This window comes from Gymnogyps californianus, chromosome 9, assembly GCF_018139145.2.
Source record: "Gymnogyps californianus isolate 813 chromosome 9, ASM1813914v2, whole genome shotgun sequence".
Classification (NCBI taxonomy): Eukaryota; Metazoa; Chordata; class Aves; order Accipitriformes; family Cathartidae; genus Gymnogyps; species Gymnogyps californianus.
The window spans coordinates 23,139,609-23,163,513 of NC_059479.1; the positions used below are offsets into that span (position 1 = coordinate 23,139,609).

A 23,905-nucleotide genomic window follows, 5' to 3' on the forward strand; every position below is an offset into this window, starting at 1 on the left:
GCCACTGCAATGCTTTAAACAGAAATCGGGGTTCACTCTTAGGACTGGGAAGTCTGGATAAGGCAGAAAGTTGGATCTGCACAGCAGGTTTCTACAGGTAAAAAGTCAGAGCCTGGGAGCGCTGCTGCGTCCCCAGCACAGCTCTGACTGGCACCGGCTCAGACTCAGCATAAAACTGGGTTCAGACTAAGAGAGGTGGATAGGAACATCGAGAACTGTCCAGGAAGTACAAAACGCTGTCTGCAATTAAAGCTGAGGGATACGCAGAGATATGGTTTATTGGGAAGGGTTGTTGAGTTAGAAATAGTTACCCTCCAAGCATCATCTTGCTGGCAACTCACGCTCAGACAAATGGCTCGTTCACATCCTTCTCCAAAGTTCATACAAAGTCCAGCTTACGTGTCTCAACTTAATTAAAGGTCAATTCTGAGTGTCCCCATTATCCACGTCTATGATGAGGATACCGGCACTTCACCATTCCCACAGGAAAGGTGCAGCAGCCTGTATCAGGCAGACACAACACCAGGAGACACTGCATACACGTTACATCACCAACTTATTACATTTTGTTCCTTGATGGCTGTTTCATAAAAATTCCTCTGCTGCTCATTTACAAAAACCTTCTTCAATCCCTGGGAAATTCAGAGTGTTGATGGGAGAGATGCACCAGAGCAGGTCAGTCTCCCTGTTTTCTCTCATCAGTCAACACCAGTGCTCTCCACCACTGAGATCACTGTGGCTGCCTGATCCACAGCCCTCCTGCCTTCCACACCTGGCTGAAGCCATCCTCAGCTCCAACTGCACCATCATTTCACCCTAAGGCATGCCAACACTGGGCACAGTAATTGCAAACTCTTCTTTCTCTTCCTGCCACATGATTTTTGACTGAGCAGTGACTGTACTCCCACTGAGCAGACCAAATATTTCTGTTTCATCTGTCACACAAACACCAGTGGATTTAATTATGCAAGAATTGGCTCCCTTGTGGCCCATCTTCATTATTAGTCCTTTACCTGAGGCTGTGTGAGCAGAAATATTTTGAGTTTTTCTAATGACAATTACTTGTATTTACATAGTGCCTGTCATCCCAAAGAATCCCCCAGCACTGTAAAAGCGGGGAAGCACTTTACTTATCCCTGAACTGTAACTCCCTCAACAGTGCAACATGGCAGCTCTTTAATGCACACAGTGATCTGGGCATGAGAGGAGGAAAGTTACCCCAACCTGTGACAGGCAGGTAAAAGAAAAAACTTTACACAGTGAGTTTCTCAGCACTGAGACCTTTAGCAAAGTCCTACCAAATCAGTCAGTCCCTTCGGGACACTGCCATGCAGACACAGGGGCGGCTCTTCAGATGCACAAAGAGTACAGAAGCTTTTGTGCTCTGATCGTGTTGAAAACAGATTTTTTTGGTTAGACCTTCAGGCTGGAGACAGTGCTGTGAGACACAGATAATCCCATTGAGTCAGGTACCCTAAAGTAAAGATCGACGTCCTGCAGCTTGTGGAGAGCTCAGAGGAGGTTCAGGCACTTCTCAAACACAGGAAGGAAATGGTGCAATTCGCAGAGACCACGAGAGCCCTTCAGAGTCTCAAATGCCACTAATTTTTTAAAGGGCAGACTTATGCAAACCTGAATTTTGAGCATTTTTTCTCCTAACTGTGTTCTCTAGGAATCCCTCTCATAGAACAAAGCCTTGTTGTGCATAAGAAAGAAGCTATATCCATTCCTGACAAAAACCTTCCTTACAGAAGGAAAATTCACTAAAAGATTCCTGGCTCTCACCTCTGCTCCACTCTCCCAAGAGTGGCAAACCAGGGCTTCCAGCTACCAATCAACCACCATTAAACTGTGATTGCCTGAAGATTCGATTGGAACAATTATTGTGCTCATGATAGGTGTGGTAGCAATTTCCATCTAAACATCTCCTTTACAGCAGATGTGAAGAAAGTGAATGGCTAAGGTTAACCAAAGCTAGGTTCTCGATATTGAATATGACATTAGAAAGTTTGGCAGCTAAATAAAAAGGATCGTAACATATACAGAGGTCAGGGAGTCAAGAGCAGTTAATTCATTTCTACCACAGCTGTCCTCCATGACCCAGAGGAAATCATATGGCTTTTCTGAGTTTCATTTGCCTATTCAGCCGCACATGAATGATAGCTCAGAGTCGTTGGGGTGATCGGAGGAAAGCACTCTGATAGCAGACGTGCCAGCTACCCTCCATGTATACTTCTGTGATATGACATCCTTTTTGTCAGAGGACTTCTTTTTATTCTTCATGAATTTCCTCAATAACTACAGCTTTCAGAATACATTTTAAGACAAAGACATGCTTGAATATTAATGTTATCGAAAAATAATGGGAGTTGAAAGTACGTCCTTGATCATGTCTAGACAGAACCAGATATAATGGATTTCTAGTATCTAGGTAGTAGATATAAATAGATTAATATTACTCAAAGACCTGGAACATCTCTATGCATTATCCAGAGAGGAGTGATCCTATAGCACAAGCCCTTACTGAATATCTGCTGTCTAATGAAGAGTGCACCATTCAGCACCTGAATCACTACCTGCAAAGTACCTGGAAGAAAATGGTCAAGGGGTGCTCAGAGTCCACTTGCCAATCTCTTCTCTTCTGGTAAAGGGAGTGACAAACGCCATCAGAACCGACAACAAAACTGAGGCTCAGTAAACTTTAAAGATCAGGAAACTGCATCCAAAGACTACGGGCAAAGTGCCCTACCAGCCTCTGAGTTCAGATAGGAATGTCAGCGTTCAAGTCAAACAACTGGTCAAGAAAACATGAACGGCAGATGTGAGGTCAAACCCGGGTCTGAACTCCACGACTGTGTTTCAGAACCCTCAAAGACAGCAGATGAATTCCCAACTCTGAGCTCCTAAGAAACTCATACTCCCATCCTGTTACAGCTAGCAGCCCAGCAAAGGCATGAGCTGAATTCCTCCAGCACCTTACACAGTCATAGTGGAGGCTGTTGTGATCAGATGCCAAGGCCCCTCTGACTGTTCGGCGTAGGTCCATTGACAGCACAGTGCCAAATAGGGATTTGGCCCCAGGTGCATCAAAACTAGTAAGGGCAGAGACAGACAGCATCAAAACTTTGTCTCATCGCTGTTTCTTGCACTCTTTTGCAGATACGTATATTTTTGATTGCGAGACTCATACAGCACAGTGTGACCGTAATGCTATCCCTGCAGAATATCCCTACTTCTTCCTTTTTGAAGGGACAACATGACTCCCATGAATGTGCCCCAAATTTCTCCTGCATCCACTCCTCACCAGCGGTCAGCTGTGATCCTTGGCAGCCTTGCATCAAGCTCGCTATGCTAAGCTTCCAATTCCTTCTTTCATTAAGAAAAAGCCACCATCAGGAACTGGTAGACTTTTTTGGGGAGGCTTAGCTGGCTTTGAGCCATGGGCCAAAGCAGCACTTGCTCCCCACCAAGGCTTTAAGTCTTGGTACTGTTGAGTACCTCAAATGTTAACATTTGCAGCAGCAAACACAGAATCTCACGTAGACCTAGCTGTTGAGGAGCAAAAACATGCAGGAGTCCAGGATCCCTGTCTGTGTTTCAGACAAGCCCTATTCCCATTGCTTATGTCCACAAATTTGTTTCCCCAAGGGTAGCACAGAAATGCTTATTTGGACCCAGAGCTAGTTTGGTAAAAGCAGCAGAGTGTTGGCATAAGAAGCATTCACACTTAGCCAGGAGTTCAGCAACATGAAGACCTTTGTCAACAAAGGGGAAAAAATGAGAAAGGGGGGAAAAAAAAAAAGAAAGAAAGCAGGAATGCGTTCATCTATGAGTTAAGGCTGTTTTAGGTGTAAGCCTGGGGGAATTAACTTTAACACTCCATTTCAGCTTCCTTTTCCCTTTCTCTTTTGCACAAACTTGCATCTCTCTCCTGTCAGACTTTGATGGCTTTACGTAACTGTTTAAAAATTGAACAAGCTTCTTAACTTAGGTTTAGCAGAACACACTTTTTTACCTCTCTCTCTCGAATGCACATTAAGAATAAAGATTTCCGGAGAAAACAAGACCTTTTCCATCCTCTGACATCAGCCACTGTAGTACACAAAGCCACGTCCTTGAGGACTGTATTTTTTGTACATTCTGTTCCAGTACAGGCCAACGCATCTGCAGCCCCAGTGGGCTTTACAACTCGTAGCTGGAAAGAAAGACTCATCCCAGAGAAAATACACAGGTTAACCACCGCAACAGCACCCAGAGTGCAATGCTTCAGCTGGGGGGGGAGAGTCCTAGAAAGCAGTAATGAGGAAAGAAACCCAAAAACCTTGGCAGTAAGGTATGGCGGCAAAAGCCCCGAGTGGCAGGCAGGAGTTTGCCCCATATTACGGCCTGAGAAACAGTGACCGTGCTATGATGAGAATAATTTTTCTTTTTTTTTTTTTTAAATACAAGCTGAAAAAGTTTCTGCTCTGTGTGACTAGATGAAAAAGCTTGAGAAGAGACTCCCTCAAGGCTCAAAAAACAGAGGCAAATAACCCCCGCCCTTTTCTGTGTGTTTGTATTTCTTAATTACATCAGTTTCTAAGCCAGAACTGTATTTGTTGATGCTTCAGGTTGGCATTGCTGGTGGAAGAGGCTTTCAGGAAACCCAGGAAAAATATTCAACAGCAAGATTTGTAATTAAAGCCCTTCTCTTCTTTTGCTTTGTCTATTAGAAAGTGTCTGTCTGTGTTTGCATTGTGGGCTCTTTAGGGCAAACACTGCTTCTTACTGTTTGCACAAGCTCAGAACTACAGACTCAGTCCTGACCAGGGGCCACAAGCTATATTCAACAACAAACACACAGCACGGCCATCTCTCGCTCGAGCTATTTTGCTCCCAGCTTGGAGCTAAACCACATGGCTTGTTGCAGCGGGCTAGGCCTGCGAAAGGCACCAGCCGTGGACTTTGCCCAGCTCCAGTTTTGGGAGACGATGAGCAAAGTGTGCCCAGTTCTGCTCCTGGTTGTCACTGCACCACCCCGGGCAGCCCAGCTGCCATCTGGCACGGGGCGTTCATCCTCTCCTCCCAGGTGCTGGGCAACTCCACAGCCCATCCTGCAGCAGCCTCCTTCTGCTCATTAACCTTGAGCATCCCTGGACATGACGATCCCAGGCAGCAAATCCAGAGTTCATGCTGCACACCAACACTACCGGCCTTCTCCCAACGCAACAGTACTGTACTTCCCCCAAGTCGCAAAAAAATCCCAAAGGACACAACTGCACCGAGCACCGCAATCCCAGCAGCATAAAACCAAATTAAACATTTTGATACCCAACATCTCTTGTACCCAAAAAAAGGGGATGTGATGGTCTCACAACACTGCTGCATGGAGGCCAGCACTATGCTGCCCCTTCTAGGGATGGCAATGCCGAAGGATGGCAAAAGCTACGAGTTTTCCGGTATCCCACACTGAGTCAGGAAGATGATATTAAAGAATAGGACAATTTACTGTGATTACCTCTGTTTATCTCATGGCTGTATGGAAGAGCTAACCCCCTCCTGCCCACACCACCCTGGCAGCACATGGGGTCGGCTGTTAAAGACCGCAAATGAGCTATTAAAAAGACTGCCAGTCATGAGCCCTGTGGGTTTTTCTCTTCTACTGCTTTTGCCTGCCACATCCTCACACCACGTTTCGCTTGTCCCCAGCCTGATGCTGTCCCCAGAGGAGGTACCCTCAACATCCACGTAACCCCATATGCTGCTGGTTACGGGGTGTCATATCCATGCATCCCAAGTCAGTTCTTGGTGCATGTGGACAGTGGTGCTGGTGCGGACAGTCGTGCTGGTGTGTCAGCATCCCACAGTGGGCAGGAACTTGCTTTGGGGGTGCAGCCCAGCCCACGGGCCATACATCGTACAGGTTTGCTTTAGGGACTGTCGAGGCACAGAACAGAAAGAAAGTCCAAAGTATAGACCCAAGGTTTGCACTGCAAGTGGGACTTTAGAGTCTAAAAGCTGGATGGAGGAGCCACCAGATTAAGGGTCCAGAAGACAGAGCAGCGTCTCAAAGAAAATCAGCACATTTTTAGAGCCCTGACGAAAAGACTGCAGCTTCACGAGGTTTTTGAATGTGGCCTGCTTAGGCATCTGTGCTGTGCATCCAGAGTTTAGCATAAAAGGCATGTGGATCTAACCAGACAGCAGAAGCATCATCAGCAAAAGAACGCCTAATGCAGATTTGCAGAACAGTGCCACGCGTTGCAGCCACATCAGGCAAAAAGCAAATAATGAAACAATAATTGGAAAAGATCCTGACCCTTCCTCAGAGGCTGCAGAGGTGTTGCTGCCAGCACAAGAGCCGTGGCTCTACAGCACAAGTGGAGGGGCTGACAGTGTGCGAAGGCAGTACACGTTCCCCGCACAGCCCAGGGCTCATCCTTGCAAGGATGCTGCTCCCCAGCATGTCACAGGCAACTGCAAAACAGAGCACAACGCCTGCCTTCCTGACTAGAGCTTAAAATTGCACAAAGCCTGCCCCCAAACCAGGCTGAACTCCTCTCAACCACCCCCATTTCCTTACCCATTCTGTACAAAGCCACGAGGGATCACCGCCCGCCCTTGCAACTCCTGCAGAGGCAGCTGCACCATGCTCCGCGCCACAGAGGCGACCTGGACCTGCATTGGCCTATATGCGGCACATTATATAAGCTATATGGGAGGCAACTCCTTTCGCACCACCACCAATTACCTGGTTAACCCCAAAATCTCAGCGGACCCACAGCTGCCTACAACAGCGCCGCTCAGCTCAATTGCTCAGTGTCAAGCAAGAGTTACCCACCGCCAAACTTCTGACCTACTTCTGTGTTGTGTTTCTCCCCCTCCCTGCTCCTGCCCTCAGTCCCCAATTAAATCTGTGTGAGATTTCCTCAATTATCCTCTTCCTGCTAATAGATGTGGAAAGAGGATGCCATAACAATGTATTCCCCTGGCAATGGTTCAAAATAAATCTTAGCATTAATGTTGAAGAGTACAGGATGTAGGAATACTTTAATTAAACATAAATGTATAGAAATGGGCAGTTACATTTAAGAAAGCTGATCTTTTGCTGTCACCACAATACTTAACCTCTCAGCCATGCAGTGAGAATCCTAGTGCTCTTATTTAATTGACAGGCCAATAAATCAGCACTTATCTCCCCTTTCTGTGTAGCTGTGCATGCTGATGTTCAGCTGACGTCAGCTATTTCAGAGTACAGCAATACTCAACGGGCACAACCTAAACAGCAACATGCATGGGAATCCTGTCTGGAAAACACTCAAGTTTGGGAGAGGCAAAGCATCCTAATGCTTGAAACAGACACATACCTATAACAAAACTTGGAGGGGGGACCTAAACAATAAAAACCTGTGTTTGGACATTTTTGCAGGAGAAAAAGTTTATATATACCTTTGGAAAGAGGAGGAGCAGGAATAGAGAACTCCTATTTGAACACATTAAGTAAGATATTCTGATAGGCACTCACAATTCTGGATGAATATAGAGATAATTTGAACAAGATTTCTAATTGAGACAAAAAAGGTCTGTGAGGAATAGGTAATGAACAGTGCCTGGGAATCGCTTTGCCCATTACAGAAGACGGCAAGCCTTTGTTCAACTTAATAGGCCCCTTTTGACTCATCCCAGAAAAGTATTGTGAGATAAGAAATTGCAAGTCTTCATAAAAAGGAGGCTTTAATCCAATGGAAACTACATCTGCACACCTACAAGCTGCATTTTCCATACCTGAGTTCCTACTTTATCTCCTCTATTTATCCAAAACTGTATCTTGGGCAAGAAACGCTATATGATCTCCTAACAGCTAGATAACAAACTGCAATTAAACACATCACTGCAAAGGGAGCTCAGTGTGGCAATATTACAGAAGAAAGAAAAAAGTTTATTTTAAGCCTGGTGGAGAGTAACATGCAGCATATTAAAGGAAGCCAGACCACATCCCTGCTGCAAATACCCAGTAAACTTAACAGGCAGCATGTCCATAAGTACACAGAAAATAGCTAGTAGGGTGATCTCAATATTATTTAGGGCACTGCAGTGCTGGATGAGGCTGAAATGAAAACAGATGAAGACTTAAGCCAAGGTAGCAAAGGAAGCATCTCCGCAATGAGATGTGAAACCATCTCCCACAGCAAGGAACAGACAGGCTACCTAAGAATCACACGAGACTGCAGAAACGAACAGGCTTTCACTGTGCTAGAGACGGACTGAGTAGAGGAAGAAAAGGAAAGAAAACATTTTTTAACTATTCTCTGGTATTTCTTCATGCTCTGTGTGGGACCTGGATGTTAAAAATTATTAACACCCCTGGGAACAGAGTGCCATCTCTCAAAACCCTAGTCCCCTTTTTGTATAAGAAAGCCAGTAACTCCTATCCCACTGAAATTACAAGCAGCAATACTCTGCTTATCTCTGGAAAATGCACTTTCTCTAAATATCTCCTGAGAGGCTCTAAACAAAAAGCAGCAGCTTCCCCTCTCGCCTCCCTCCCATCGCTGTTTGCTGTATGTACACCAAAGGCCTTCGTTTCCACCTTAATGCACATGTACTGAAGCTATTTTTGGCCAAGAGTGACGTGGTTTTGTTTGCATAACTGGGTTCCCACCTCATGATCTGCCGCTCTAATAGTTTGCAAAATAGTAGCTGGAAAATGTCCGATTCCCAAAGAAGTGCCTGTAAAATTTGGTTTGCCTTTATCTTAAGGCCAGAAAAAAAAGAAAAAAGGAGGAAAAAAGTCTTTCTGCAGAAGCACTTATAAAATGCTTCAGCAAGATGTAAACCAAATTATTTAGTGATGATCAGCTGGGATGCAGGGATTTAATTCTGCTCTGTTTTGGGTGAAAGAGTATCAAAACAGAAAAGACAAAACAAAACTCACACAGGAAGATAACCATTTTACACGGTGGAGTTTTAAACACTACAGCCAGATCCACTGCAGACCTCATTTGTAACAACTCACATCAACCCAAAATATCATCCATAGGAAATGCAAACTTATCACTGATGGTTAAAAACAAAAGCAGAGCTCAAAATAGCAGCATTTCAGATGAAGCAAATATGTCAGCTGGACTATTCTCAACTGTCAAAACTGAGCTGTAATCATAGATCTCTCTTGAGGAATATTTGATACTTGTCCAGGTTTAAAAATGAAAGTGAGATATCTTAGAAAAGAAAGAGATGGCCCTAATAAAGAATGTAGGGAAATAAATCATGTGTACAAAAAGATCCAACCACTGGTTCTTCTTGTCCAGTCCCCAACCACTGGCAAAAGATGGACAAAATCCAGTTCTGTAACAACTTTGTCACTGCAAAATGCTGTAGAGGTGGGACTGAACATTTTCCTAATCTGTGCAGCTGACTGAGCCAGGAGAACTGACCATTTTTATTTTAGCACATCCTTGTTTTGAAAGTACCAGTGCTTCAGGTTCTTACTTCACTCTCAGCCAAAGCTTTGCCTCCCACGGTGTTGCCTGAGCAAGAACTTCACATTTCGGCAGGATTATTGCTCAGTTTATACTTGAGACATCTCCCTTCACTATCTTCCTCCCTCATCCATCACCCTTATCTACCCCTGCACCCAACATTAAAAGGGCTCGAGGCATTTCACTTTACATACTCGTTGGCTCCAGTGAAGTCACATGGATAAATGAATAACACAAGACCATGAGCAGCTCAATCCACTATAAACCCTGGCCACAGTAAAGAGAAGGGACAGAGACTGTGGTGGGGAAGAGCTCTCCCTCCTCATCTCTAGCAAGAAATTTCTCACCTGCATAAATCACTGAGCTGCCAGAGGTGGGAGGAAGGTCTAGAAACATCTTTCTTACCCTGCACTGAAACAACACATCCTGGGAGCTTCGCTCATGGTGTTAGCCGATTGTGCTGTGTTATATTTCAGCAGGGGAATTACAGAGCAAGCACCACACAGTGCAATTACAGGGAAAACACCTGACAGTACACTGTTCAGCAGGCTTGATGGAGACAAAATAACATACGCGTTTGCAAAAGACTGCATTAGCTTCTTAACCATTTCATGGAATTGCTGTAGAGCTGAAAGCCTCACAGTGCAGAGCCCAGGTCTGTCGTACCGCAAAGACTGTGGAAATCTCCCAGAGGTGCTCAAGCCAGCAGCGGCCCACACAGTTAAACATCTGGGAGTCAACACTCACAGGACAAAGGCAATCCCACAAGACGGCTTCTGTCAGCATTGCCCTGTGCAATTCCAGGAACACAGACATCATTGCCAAGACACCTGAGTGCATCACTGCTATGGTGAAGTCTTGAAAAGCTTTAATTTACCTTTTTCTCTTTGTTTTCCCTGCTTTCTAGAGGATATCACCTAACTGCAGCCCATTTAAGTGCCCGAAAGACAACTGCAACAAGGCAGCCCTTGTCACTGCTTGGCAACATGCTGCTCGCTATTCAGCTCAGTCCCTTCCCCAGCATTATGCTAACGCTGATTTGACATATCCACTTCCACATCTAAATATGTCAGAGACACCAAGTACCCCTACAGCATAGCAAGTCCCCTTTGAAAGACAGTCACAAATCATTGCCTGGCTGCAGTGGGACCTGCTTCTTTCTCCAAGCAAGGCTAAACTCACCTAAAAATTTGGAAGCGTGTCAAGAGACAGAGAACTAAGGAGCACCTGTCATACAAAGGGCAGTGGTGGAGTTATTTCTGCTTTCAGATATGTAAGTTCTTGTATGAGGAGGAGTGTAAAGGGGAATCATTCAGTACTGACTCATCTCTCTTGGAGGATTCTGCTTCTTGGGCATCCCACTCCAGCTGCGGTTTACAGCAGGCCTTTTCTGGCTTGCAGCAATTATTTTGCTTTCCTTTCTCTCACTTACCAAATCATACACAGCACCACTGGGGAGAAACCCTACATTTGACACCACCACACAAAGCAACAGCAGACAAGCAGAATTGCAAAAGACAACACTTTGTTAGCATGTAGATTTGCAGGAAAATACGTCTTGACCTGGGAAGCGACCAGTGCCCAAGCAGCTCTCCACATTCAGCGTAAGTTAAATCCACTGCTGAGGGCGAGAGTGGTTCAAGGCCAGCGGCCAAAGACCCCTCTGAAGGTGGCCCCAAAGGCCACAGGCTCTGTGCTGCGTCCCTGACAAGGGGGTGGTTCCTCTGATGCCGTCTCATGATGGTTCAGGCTCTGCAGCCTCCCCCACTCTTCAAAGGATGCTGCAATGCATCCTGCTGATGCAGACTCTGTCTTGGTATTGTGATGGCAAATGGTTTTTAATACTGGTAACAGCAGTACTGCAACCAGCTATTATCCCATCTTTTTTCCAGCTGCACAGAAGTGCAATCGCTGACCCTCTCACACCACACAGAGCTAACATGAAATGTCTATTCTTGTTCAGATAAGACTGATCTCTCAAGGTTTTTAGACAACAGGATAATATATTTCCCTAGATATTAGAGACTGAAAGAGATTTATTAGGGGAATTATTCTCTATATTCTGTGCAGTCCATTAAGAGATGAAGTTTTCCCTGATTCATCAAGGAGCTCATTGCAGGCCATGTGATTTCACTAATATAATATCCAAGTAACCTTTGCAGCTTCTCATCCTGTTAATTTTATACTGCTCATTCTCCAAGAACAAGCACAATGTTGGGTTAATGTCCCAAGTTTAACTCAGGTATGAAAACCACTATAATTTCATAGGACAAAACCAGGGACAAAATTAGACCCTTTCCTACCTGTGGTACTAGGTAACAGCAGCTTCTAACCCAAACCCTACTTCAGCTTCTTGATTTCAAAATGCAGAACAAAATCCAGCCAAAGCAACTGCACCTTCCCTGCAAGCCCCATATTTTCACATGCCAGTCAAAGCATCACAGCAGTGTGCCTAGGTGCACTGTATTTGTTTTTTATGAACGTATCCCTTCCACATTACACGAGTATCATCAGATTAGAACAGGTGGAGGACAGGGGCAGTGGGGATGGTCCCAGATCTTCCTTCCAGGGCATCAACGGAAACAAATCAAGAGATTTGGACACAGCATGGTATTGCACACAGCTCACAACACCACAGAAGGACAGCCCTCCCACCTCCACATTGCAGCCCTCCATCACAGGAGCTGAAGGGGAATTGCCCTTGGCCATGTCAGCCCGACGATGCAGTGAAGCGCTTCAGACCTGATCTCTCAGAGTACAGGGAGCCACACACATGGTAACCACTTCCCTTTCATCCCTTGATGAGTTTCTGGATGTATTCACCTAGCCAGTGACCAGTGGCTTCAGCAGCACTTTTATATGGAAGGTGCATCTCAGAATCACATCTCAGCAGCTACAGAAGAGATTTTGAAGCTATGACCTGTGCTTTCGCTTTTCCCTCCCAAATTTAGCTCCTTTTCAGCTAAATACTGGTGACACTGCAGTGGCCCTGAATCACAAATGCAGCCAGAGCTTAGGAAGCACTACAAAAGCATTTGTTCCAATATTTACTCAGAGATTTTTCATGCTACACCTACCACGGACTTTAGTTTATTGAGAACATGGTGCACTGGGGAAGGGCAAACCACACAGAGTATATACTGCTGCCAAGCAAAATGTCATTAAGGTTTTAGCAATGCAACACAAATTGAGTTTACATTAAAGCTTCTTTTGTATAAACCATATCCCAGAGTGAAACACAGTGACAGAGCTGAGTAATGAGTTGAAGCAGGGCAATCAAGGTGGAACTACTGAGCAATAGGGAAAAGGATCCATTCCAAGCTGATATTTAAGATGAGGACAGAGAGCTTAATTTGAACTATAGAAGAGGTGATTATGTACAGTCACCATTATACATGGATTTAATACTATGTAGGATGCAGTACCTACCACCTGCAGTTGCATAGAAAACACCCCAAGGTCCACTTGCACTATAAAGACCATCACGAACAGGAAGCTGAGATTCTTCTTAATATAGGCTTACATGTAACCTCTAAACAGCTAAGAACCTCTTCTCAGTCTGGAACTTCAAATCTCTCTCTTGTGCTACCCAGAACAGAAACCCACAACTCAAAGTTCACCATTTTGTCATTTCAAGCTTCTCCTTCCTGTAAGGATTCATGCTCACTGAAGCCCTGTCTGTCCCCAGGTGTGGTGGAGAAACACCCATGCTATGGCATTGTTGGTGTAACACCGAAGTAATTAACGCTTATGTCCCCCCAGCACTGCTCTGTACAAAAACACAGCACTCTTAAATGTTATTTCTAAGCAAGATGTTATTTCTAAGCAAGCCAAAATAATCAGAGCATGGTAAGTTTGTAAGTACTGCTCACTTCTGGTACTAGGAAACCTAAAGTGTATTTTGCACTAATATTCATCACAGTCACTGGGGAGCAAGTTCAAAGCATGGTCCATTCATGCGAAATGGATGCAAGTGGGTTTAGGGATGATCTAGAGTTCACCGGAGACTATACACATTCATTCCATGTTTTCCATGCTCTGACCAGTTCATAAACTAAATCGGATTAGATACATCAGACCTCAGGTGCTTAAAAGGCTGCCCACTGCTGCAAACCACACTAATTCCGAGATCCTTGCTGAGCACTCTTCAGACAGACAGATGGGGACCATACAACAGCATTAGAGTTATGAGGCTCCGAGACAGGGGCATCAGGATCTGTCAGCCTGGACTGAATTGCTGTTTCCTCCTTGAAAGAGCAAGACAATTTTTTTTTTTTTTTTTTAAATACTGCACAGACAAGAGTGTTTCAGAACTTGCAAAACACATTTATAAATGCCTAAGAGTAGCTTCACAGAGGAAAGCAATGGAAAAAACTACATAAAGATTTCCAAGCACTGCTAAGTAGAGCAGCATAATAGGTTTATCAAGATATAAAACAAACCCCCCCAAAATATACAGATCAGACATACCCTGCCAGCAGAAGTACTGAATGTTTAAAATGAGGGAAGAGAGATTCAAAGAGGTTGTATTTTCCTGGCAGCCCTCCATACGTGCATATAAACCTCTCGTAACCAGCGCACTGATATTTAAACTAATTAGCACCAGGAAAGCCACGGGACTATGCTTTTCTATCAGCCTATTCACATGGATAGAAGGACTAAAAAATGACTACGATTACATACAGCTCACGTATCAGAATGCAGCAGTCCACGATCCCTGCCACACCCCCTTCCTCCCCTAAGTAGCAAGGCAAGAGAAACATGGTGCAGGACACATTTCAAATAGAAAAAAAAAAACCCACCCCACTAAACAAAATGCTCACTCAGCATTATGCTAGAAGATAAAAATAGAAAGCAGAAGAGCTGGTACTGAATATCAAGCAGCATTCCCTATTCATTACAGAAGTGTGAGCAAGAGAGAACCCAAATCAACTTCCCCTTCACTGTTCTCTTGGACGCTGCACGTTGTTTGAATTTCTTATCCCTCATAAACATGCCAGTGGGGAATTAGCTTTGGGGAGCTGTGGACTTGCACATCCACCATGATTGCAATGGCAACCCCCCACCAGTCTCTGAAAATAGCTCATGACTTAGAGAGGAGAAAGGACAGGCTGGGTTGGTGGGTTTTTTGTGAATATTCAACACCTCTGCACAGCAGGCCTGCCTATTATTAGTATAGGGGATGTCAAAGAAGCTGGCTCTCATGCAAAGTTTCCATTCTAAGTAATTAGACGGTGGCTTCCTCCAGCATATAAATTTGGGCTTTAGTTCCTTGTACAAGAGCACACAGGACAGGAAGGGGGAAAGGAGCAGAGAACAGGAATGTTTGCAGTCATCTTTGCTAAGTTAAAGGCTAAAAATTAAATCTCTAATCACAGGTAAGATAGAAGGAACCAACACACACATGCCTCCACACATTGAGAGGATGGTTCTGATGTTAGGATGGGCTGAATCTCCTCCGGGAGTACATCCCCACAGCATTTGTCTATGGAAAGAGCTGAGACAACTTAGACTGGACAGCTAACTAGAAGCAACAAGTCCCTTCATAAATAGCAGTAGAGGCCAGTGATTTGGGTTAGAATGAAGCCAGTCCAGGATGGGACTGTCATCCTCCACTTCTGCCATCCAGACCATAAAACATCTCCCAGAATTGCTCTGGGGCTGGAGAAAGTAACTTATTTCTCCCTTTGTCCATTGTCCCCAGGGATCAGCCAGGTCCCAGCTGGCAGGACCTGCCTGAGGGTAGATCACAGAGGCATGACAGATGCCGAGGGCCCCATCAGAGCTAGGGCAGCCTTTCAGGTTCTCTTTGACATTTTAGCTGTCTGCTGCAGCAAAGCCTGCAGTTTTGGGCACCCTGAGGTCCTGTGCAAGTTAGTCTTGATTGTGCCAAACTGCTCCCATAAAAGCAAAGGCTCTAAGTGACCTAAGTGCTAAAACAAAATGCTTTGCACATAAACTGTTTCAATTCAGAGTTTTCTCCAGGCTGAAAAGTGTACTTCTGAAAAAAAAAAAACACCCAAAAAAAAAACCTGAAAGCTTTTAAAAGTCGACTCAGTTTGACCCTATTTACTTTTTTCCTGCTTCTTGAAATTAGGAAAGAAATAAAAAAATTATTGCATGGCTCTACATGTACCACCCTCTAGTGCTTCAGTCTTCTTATTCCCACCTACAAAGTGGGAACAATAAACCTTACCTACTCCATAGAAAATTTCCGAAGCTTGTGCCCAGACTTGCAGACACTCACTTGTTAGGACAGCTTGGGCATGACTGATAGGAGAAGAGCGCCATGAGCAGTAAGAAAAACCACAGGTTTGTGCACGCACATGTGCACTCCTAGGATGAAGATGAGATGAAGCACAGGATTAGACACTTGCCCTTCTCTCCTTTCCTGCTACCACCACTTACTTCTGCAACTGCATTTTGCCATCCCTGCTGTCTGGACAGACGGATTAAGATGCAGCCAGCTGCAAAATGATGGACACTGTTACCAGATGTGACAAACAACAGTGACAAACAGTGGTCTTGACAAGGGGGATTCCTCCTTGAGCTTAGGATCAGCCTCTCAGCCCAGACTTCTGGCTCAGCAGGCAGTTAAGAGATGCCATTTCTAAATCACACATACAACTCTACCCAAAAAAACAAGAAAAAAAGAGGAAGGGGAGGGGAATGTTTTTTGCCAAAATCTGCACATTGCACAGAGCAAAGAATAAGCAGCCTCTGAGGGCTCACAAGGCAGCTGCTCACCAACAGCTCTGCATTTTTGCATGACATGTAGTGATACCAATGCTCTTTTTGCACAACGATCCACACCTCTCCAAGGGCCAAGATGGCACCAATGCCACTAAGACAAGCCCAATGCTTTGTCAGTCTCCTCTTGCTCTCCCTTCACCTCACACGTTCCCATTCAAGATGGAAATAAGGCATCGTTTCTGCAGAAGCTTGGCCTCTGGTTTGGAAGTATAAATCACTCGTTTCTGTGCTAGCTCTGCCACCTGACTGGTCGTCAGCTGTCAATGAATGCACCTGACAAGAGATACCCAAGCCCACAAATCTTACCTCAAATTTATAAGTCTTGCCAAAGAAGAAATTTCTTTCTGGCAAAGTGGTGATTTACAGACCCGGAGATCTTCACTCAGCTTGGGGCAGAGGCGACAGATGAATTTTCCAGCACTGCTATTGTGAGCCATATTTATACATCCTATTCTTGCAGCACTTAACACAGTACCTCTGATTTATAAACCCCAGCACAGGTTTCACACCTGCCTGTTCGCCGTAATTCAAGCTGAGCAACAAGCTGCCTAATGGCAGCACTGAACAAGTCTCTGAGGGCATCTTGATCAGCACCCAAAACCAATTCTCTGTCCCAGTGACGCATGGGTCTTTGGCACGTCCGTGTCTGAGCCGAACATCACACACAGGTCTCTGTGCTCATGAGAAGTTCATTTCCCTTCCCAGTTCCACATCCTTCCTAGATATCACCACTGGAGAAGCAAAGTTTCTTAACTAACCCTTCCCAAACTTCAGCAGTATTTTTGGTTTGCTGAAGTTTCAATTTTCCATTGCCTTTGTAAGGGTGCTCTAATGTCAGGCTCTATTTGCAATCAGAAATGGGTCTGGTTTTATTGAGATGACTCAGCACACAGACCATCTTGTTTTTCATGCATTCAGTAGCAATACTGTGTCAAAACAGAATAGCACCTTGGTTTCCAAGCAGGGCCTGAAGGACAGCTATGAAGGCTGCAAAACATATGGCTCCTCTTAAGAGCCTTTGATTAATTAAGGTAGACGAAACATATCCATGCACTGGTCAGCACCAGATCCTGAACATGGAAATGGTTTATATGAATAACACACCTGATGATATTCTGAGGTAGGGCTTGCATACCGTACAACAGGATACTTCACTGCTGTAACAGCAACTCTGCAGTTGCCTGCCTTTATTCCGGCCCCGAGACAAACAGCTCTATCGGATTTGGATCACTTTATCTTCCAGAAGCTTAGACGCTCAGCATGCCTATAACCAAAACAGCCTTCCCGAGTTGAAAGCAGCCATTTATGTCTGGGAACCAAGCTAGGACTCAAAGGGAAGGGAGAGAAAAGGAAGGGTTGAACTCCTTGTCTATCTATCCTCTGGCTTGTATCTCAGCCCACAAAAAATCAGGAAAGAAAACAGACATGATGCAAGATGGCATTCCAGAAAGTCACAAGTGACTGAAATACCAGCAGTCCATCCCTGCATGTGTTCCCTGGAAGGCAACACCCAACGCAAGCAGGCTGGAGAAGTCAGTCTCACTTACTGCCAACTTACTGCTTCTATGATGGAAAAACAGACACAGAGGCCAGGTCCTCCCTGGAAATCACATTTCGGGAAGGCAGTTCATCAGATATCAAAGGGAAAATGAATACAATAAAGGACTAGTAAGGAAGGACAGTAACAGGGAGGGAAAGAGCCACAGAGACACAACCGCAGAAGGTCAGTTCCCCCTCTTGATTCCAGCAGGGAAATTCCTGGCTCCCAGATCATCCTTTGTTTGTCTGCCCTGGAGGAACAAGGGCTAAACCTCTTCTGCCCTATTCACTAGAAAACTCTCCTTGCATCATGTTAGCTGCCAGTTAGCAAATCTATTAGTTTTTAGACAACCCAGAGTCTTATATGTTGGGTACCAGTGAAGCCAGACTCACAAATAATACAAATCCAGAACAAGACCATAGAATAACCAAGGTCTCCAGACTTCAAATGCACAGCACAGCATAGATGAAAAACAACCCCCCACCCAAGCAAGGAAACATATCAGACAAATGGTACAATTTTTTCCATCTTTTCTGAATTTTTCCCAGAGAAAGACGTGGATATCCCCAGGCCCACAACACCTTTTACTTCCCCCGCTAGAAGCATCATTCACAAAAAAAGAACGAAGTGGATTGTGCCTATATTTGCAAAACAGTTTGGGAAAGAATCAGTGACATTAATTTGTCACCGAGACGGTGCTGGTAGCAGTACCAAACCCCAAGGACACATGGTTAAAAAGGGAAGGAAAAAATTAAAATCATCAAAACCACAGAGCAAATCTGCAGGCTATCTGAAACGCCACAGTTCCCTCCAACTGCAAGGAACACTCACCAAAGAAATGGGAGGCCCAATGCCTCCGTTAGACCATAAAGCCTCCGATATACATCGAAGGGAAACTAATCCAGGGGAGAAAGGATAATGCACCTATTCTTTTATTGCTACAAAATAACTCTAATAACAAAAAAATCCCCATCTGTGGCTGAAGGAACCACAGATTCAGGAAGCTGTTAGTAAAGCATATTGTTAGTTTCCGAGGCTAAACATGCGGCAGGTAAATACCACCCCTGAAGCAGGCAGAGGCATATTTCAAACAACACCTTACCCTACTGATTTGCAGCTTCTCAGCTCCAGGCTTGAAGAGGTTCCATCGACGTCCACCGTTCCTGCAGTTCCCGCGCACCTTCAGAGTCTTTGAAGACTGTTCGTTCTCAGCTGCCAGGATAAAATCCACAGGAAAAAGAAGGAATGACAAAAGATAAATGCTGTGCTTTAGCTCAGGCTGGGGGCGGAGGCTGTTCTTTTAAATGAAAGAAACAAAATTGTTTGCAAGAGACTCATTCAACCTCTTCTTTAGAAAAAGAGAGCAGAGAGTATATTTAGGTGCTTTATTCAGTGCTCTTGGGATACAAGAAAAATAGTGCAGCTTGGATACTACAAAAACGCAGGCACAAACTAAGAGCCGAGAGCCAAATTCAGAGGTGGTGTAAGCAGGTGGGGTCAGACAACCTGGGTGTGAAGCCAGAATGCTCTCCCAGGAGCACCAGGCAGCACAAGAGCCTCATCTGCATGCACCAGTATTAAAAGTGCAATAGCTCCTTGGGTCATAACTGCTAACAACACCTCTGCAGTTTGGACCTGCAGAAATCCCAGCTTTACAGTCGCTGTGGTCCATATGATGCAATGCCTTGAAAAAGAAACAGCTCCTCAAATTTATGCAGAAAACAAAAATGGAAACGTCCATAAAAGCTGTTTTTCAAAGAAACTGGGCTACTTCTCACCCCAAGCACTTCAGGCCAATCCCTCACAGATGCAATTCTGTTCTAGCTTTAAGCGAGCTATACCATTTACACCAAATCTCAGCCTGGCCTTACAGATGGTACGTACCCAAGCACAAAACAGCTCATAAAGAAGAGGCAAATGGTGGAGGAGGGCTGGCAACTCACCTTTCAAAATGAAGCTCTGCTTTTCTAATCAACCCAAACTTTCAGCTCCCCATCCTATCCCTCTCTTTTTGGGGTGAAGCTGCCATTCTGTGTGAGACCACGTTTTTTTCCTCCCACATTTGGCAAGGTTAGATTTTAATCCCTTCTTCCGTCAGACTCTTCACATCCCCTAGCCTGGAGTGACAGCCACTGGGGGGAAGGACACAGAGCTGAGTGCCGCTCGTGCCCCCACGGCAGCTGCCAGCACAGGCTCCTGTCAGCAGGTGCATGTGGTCCGGGCAGCGCACATCTATGTGCCTGTGTATGCACGCACACACCCATGGGTGTTCCCATCCCCTGGAGGCTTGTCATCCTGTTCACGGAGAAAGGCATCTACAGAAAACAGCCAAATTCTGGAATTCTTCCCTGACAGATGCACAACGCTAATTTGCTTTTTCCTGATGCACCTCTAACCCAGGCAGAGGTTTCAGGCTGTGTCAGTCCTGAGGGGTTTGAAACCAGGTAACAAAGGGTAAATGGTCCCAGGCTTTCGGAGAGTGGAGATCCACACCCCTGCTCCTGGGGTTCAGGTCACCTTTACCTTACAGGGACAAAACACACACACACTACATGCTCCCTGCCCCCAAATCAAATAGGTGGGAACTCTGCTCTGCCCAGGACAGCAGCACAGAGTGCAGCAGAGCTGGGACCCTGCTGCAGCCCTGGGATGGCTGGGTGGGCAGCAATCCTGCTTTTCTTCCAGCGTTGCTGGGAGAGAGATTGCACTGAGACCTATTTCCTAAACGCGATGCTGACGCAGGCAGCCTGCTGTTATTTTTAGCAACATGTGTTTCACTTTCCAGACTCGCAGAAAATCAAGCTGCAGTGCGAGTGCCGATTATAGCAAGAGGCTGCTACCAGGCTCCAGAGGCAATGTGCCGATATAGTAGCACTCAGGAGCAACGTGCAAACACAGTAATGCTCACATTGAGGGATGCGTGTGTTACTCCCCATGTGCTAGAAACGTGGGCACCCCGACAGAAGAGCCATCAATTAAAGAGGCAGCCACTCTGCCTTTTCCTTCCTAGTTCTTCTTAACCCTGATGTGCTGCCACCATCCATTAACTGCTCGGATCCCCCATGCGCTTCCGAGCAATGCCAGCACAGTCTGGCAGCACTCCCGTACTTGCCCACTGCTAAATCACAGGATTCTTCGTGTTAGCAGTATCCCTTCAGGAAATAATTTCCTTACTCTAATTATCAATCCTTTTAATTAGAGGTTCAAAAAATGATGTCATCTATTCAACCAACAGCCTATTTACCTGCCAACACAAGACACTTCCAGCAAATACATTCTGTAGTGCTTTCTCTAGCATTGTTTTGAGCAGGACAAATGCAGAGAATAGCTCATCATAGTCTTTGGCTCATGAGATTCTCTTCTTGATCAGGAAGAGTACCCAAGCATAGGAGAAAAAAAACCTCACTTCTTCCTGTGTTTCCAAACAAACATCAGACTTGAGTTGTGATCTCAGTATCCATCACCACTTGCCACCTCCAAATGGCAAGTACTCACAATAGAGGCTGGTAAGAGGACAGAAAGCCAAGAGGAAACCACCAAACAAAAACTCACACAGAAGTCGCTGAACAGCTTTTACACCTTATGTGCCTATCTGTTCATCTTCTGGTAACCAAATTATAGGGACTGTGTTCAGAGACATTAAAGAGAGAAAATAGCCTTATTTCATAAATACACTGTATACAAAAAGATCTTACTAGCTAGCAAGAAACTCCTTAGCACGTGGCTATCAGAGCTCCCTCACCTGGCTCCAGCATTGTAACAAGTGTGGATGCAAGCCACATTTCTCACTTTTTAACCCATACTGCCCTTGGCTTGCTCTGCAGGATGGGTAAGACCAAAATACAAACCTTGGAGAAAAACACCACAGAGCTACTCACCACGTCTTCTGAGCAAGTGCTGCATGCGCCCTCCCACCTGGTCCAGCCCCATCGGGGTGCTCTGGGAGAGGGGTTCGGAGCGACATCTCTCCACAAGGACTTTGAAGGGTGGTGCTTGTGGGGATGGTTGAGAAGGATGAGACATCGGCTGGCAATAAAAGGGTGAGAGAAGAATTTTACCAATATGTGTCAAACCTCAGACAAAGCAATCACAGAACACACAATAATACAAATAATTTTCAAGACAGTGCAACGCACCTTAGACTTTCTCACCGCAACCTGCACCCACTTCATTTTTTTTTGACTGAAAGATTAAGACTTTCTAGCTGTGGTGTTGGAGTGCCCTAATTCCCATTGCATGGGGCTCATACCTTGAACACACCTCACGGTGTTTAATTCCAACAACTTCCAGTGGCACTTAGCCTCCGAGGCACTTCTGAGAGTAACACATGATGAAGATGTCTGCTTTCTGCACAGCATTTTGTCTACTCTCACATTACCAAGTCCCAGCAGAAGCACACACAGGGAGTGAATTAGCTGGTGCTGAGGACCCAGTACTAGCTAAAACATTTTGGGTTGGCTTCACAACATGCTGCTTTCTAAGGGACAGCAAACCAGCAGCCAAAGAGATAACCTGGTTGACAGGATAGGGCCTTACCCACCAGCCCCATGCCACAGTGCCCAAGCATGGGACCAGGCCAGGTCTGGAGATGGTGGCCAGGGTCAGCTAAGACTTCACATCATTAGGCACATTCATGGTGATGAAGCAGGTCCAAGGTAAAGCAGGTGAGTCAGTTTACAGATCAGGGTCAGGCCCCCCCCCCCCGTGAAGGTAATCAGGGTCAGACAAAGCCCCATGATCGCTGGGCAGGTCCATGGTGGTGAGGCAGCTCCAAGGTCAAGCCAGAAAATCAGGCCCCAGGTTCGCATCTAGCCCAGCAGGGCCCGTGGCCAGGCAAAGGCACAGCTGTGGCTGAGCTGGAGACCAGCACTCCTCCCATGTTGCTCAAGGAAGGACTGAGCACCCAGGGCAGAGCTTAAATGGGCTGCCAGGCCCATGGGTATGGTGTGGAGGCCCCATGTGAGACTACTTAGGGTCATTAAGAGCAATTAGTGCATTCAAAGCACAGTGAGGGTGGACAACCGGGAGGTCTGCTTCCATGGGCACTCTTGAACTGAACTGGGAGATGCATCCTCTGGTGGCCTACAGGAAACAGGAGACTGTTAATTTCTGGATTTTTTGCCAGATTACAGCTATCAGTCACCACTGGTCTCCATGTATGGCCATGCTCAAGAGACATGTGAGAAGTGGAAAATGGAACAAGAGGATTTTTCAGAAAGATCTCCAGCACTTGAAAGATATAGTCATGCACAAGTTTGCAATGGTGAGGTTTAGGAGAACAGCCTGTTTATGTGTGTGCTCATCCTGCAGCATAATAATAGGATCTGCCCATACTATTATAAAAATAAAAGTTACAAGCTCTTAGACTAAAGTTGGGATACCCATCAAGAACAATTCCTGCAAAACTCAACAGTCTTCCTGATAATAAGATCCATGTAAAAGTGAATTAAATTAGTAACAGGATGTCATTTTCCTCATTCTCAAATATCTTAACAAAACACTCCCTTCCAGGTATTTCCAGAGGTCACATAAGGTCTTTTCCAATTCCATAAACAGAAGCCTACAGATGGTCTACAAAGAGGACAGGAGGTGAATAAACATAACAGCATTGCTATTATTGCTGTGCTGCTGGAGTCATCGGCAGGGTACAGAGAGCCTTCTGGGGAGAGAAAGGACTCTTCACGTGTAGATGGAGTTGAATCACTTTGGTGGAATACATAACTGCAAAAGAACATATCAGACCCACGGACTGTCCTCCTTCAAAAGCCGAGTCTTACATCACTTAGCTGCTAACAAAGGTCTAATACAAATGCACCGACCCTCCTGCAACCCAACAGCTGTAAAATCAAGTCTCTTTACGAGCACAGCTGCTTTTCTTTCAAGGTACTTCCTACCCACCCTACATCTTCATCTTCTCCTGGTGGCTTCTGGTGTGACTGGGGAGATGTACCTAGCTGCTTGCAGATGGCCTGGCCTTGCTCCGTACCAAATCCACCAAGGACCACTGGCTTCGGACCATGCTTCAGCCCTTCACGTTACCCTTATGAATTTTTCTAGGTCTTTTCCCAAAATATTGGGTTTTAGCTTATTGTAGGACATGAAACACAGGTAATATTCCCTGCTGATCAAAACAGGTCCAAAGTCCTGCTACTGT

The 23,905-nt window shown here is 45.4% G+C and overlaps 1 protein-coding gene across 1 annotated transcript in view; it reads right to left on the bottom strand.

Annotated features, from left to right (window-relative positions):
• Nucleotides 1-23,905, bottom strand: part of LOC127019582 (uncharacterized) — a 219,293-nt gene that overhangs the window by 157,657 nt on the left and 37,731 nt on the right. The window contains exons 4-5 of the mRNA XM_050901700.1: nucleotides 21,630-21,777; nucleotides 18,854-18,963 (exon numbers count right to left, since the gene is read on the bottom strand). Coding sequence (XP_050757657.1) covers nucleotides 18,854-18,963; nucleotides 21,630-21,777 — 258 coding nt within the window. The remainder of the gene's footprint in view (nucleotides 1-18,853; nucleotides 18,964-21,629; nucleotides 21,778-23,905) is intronic.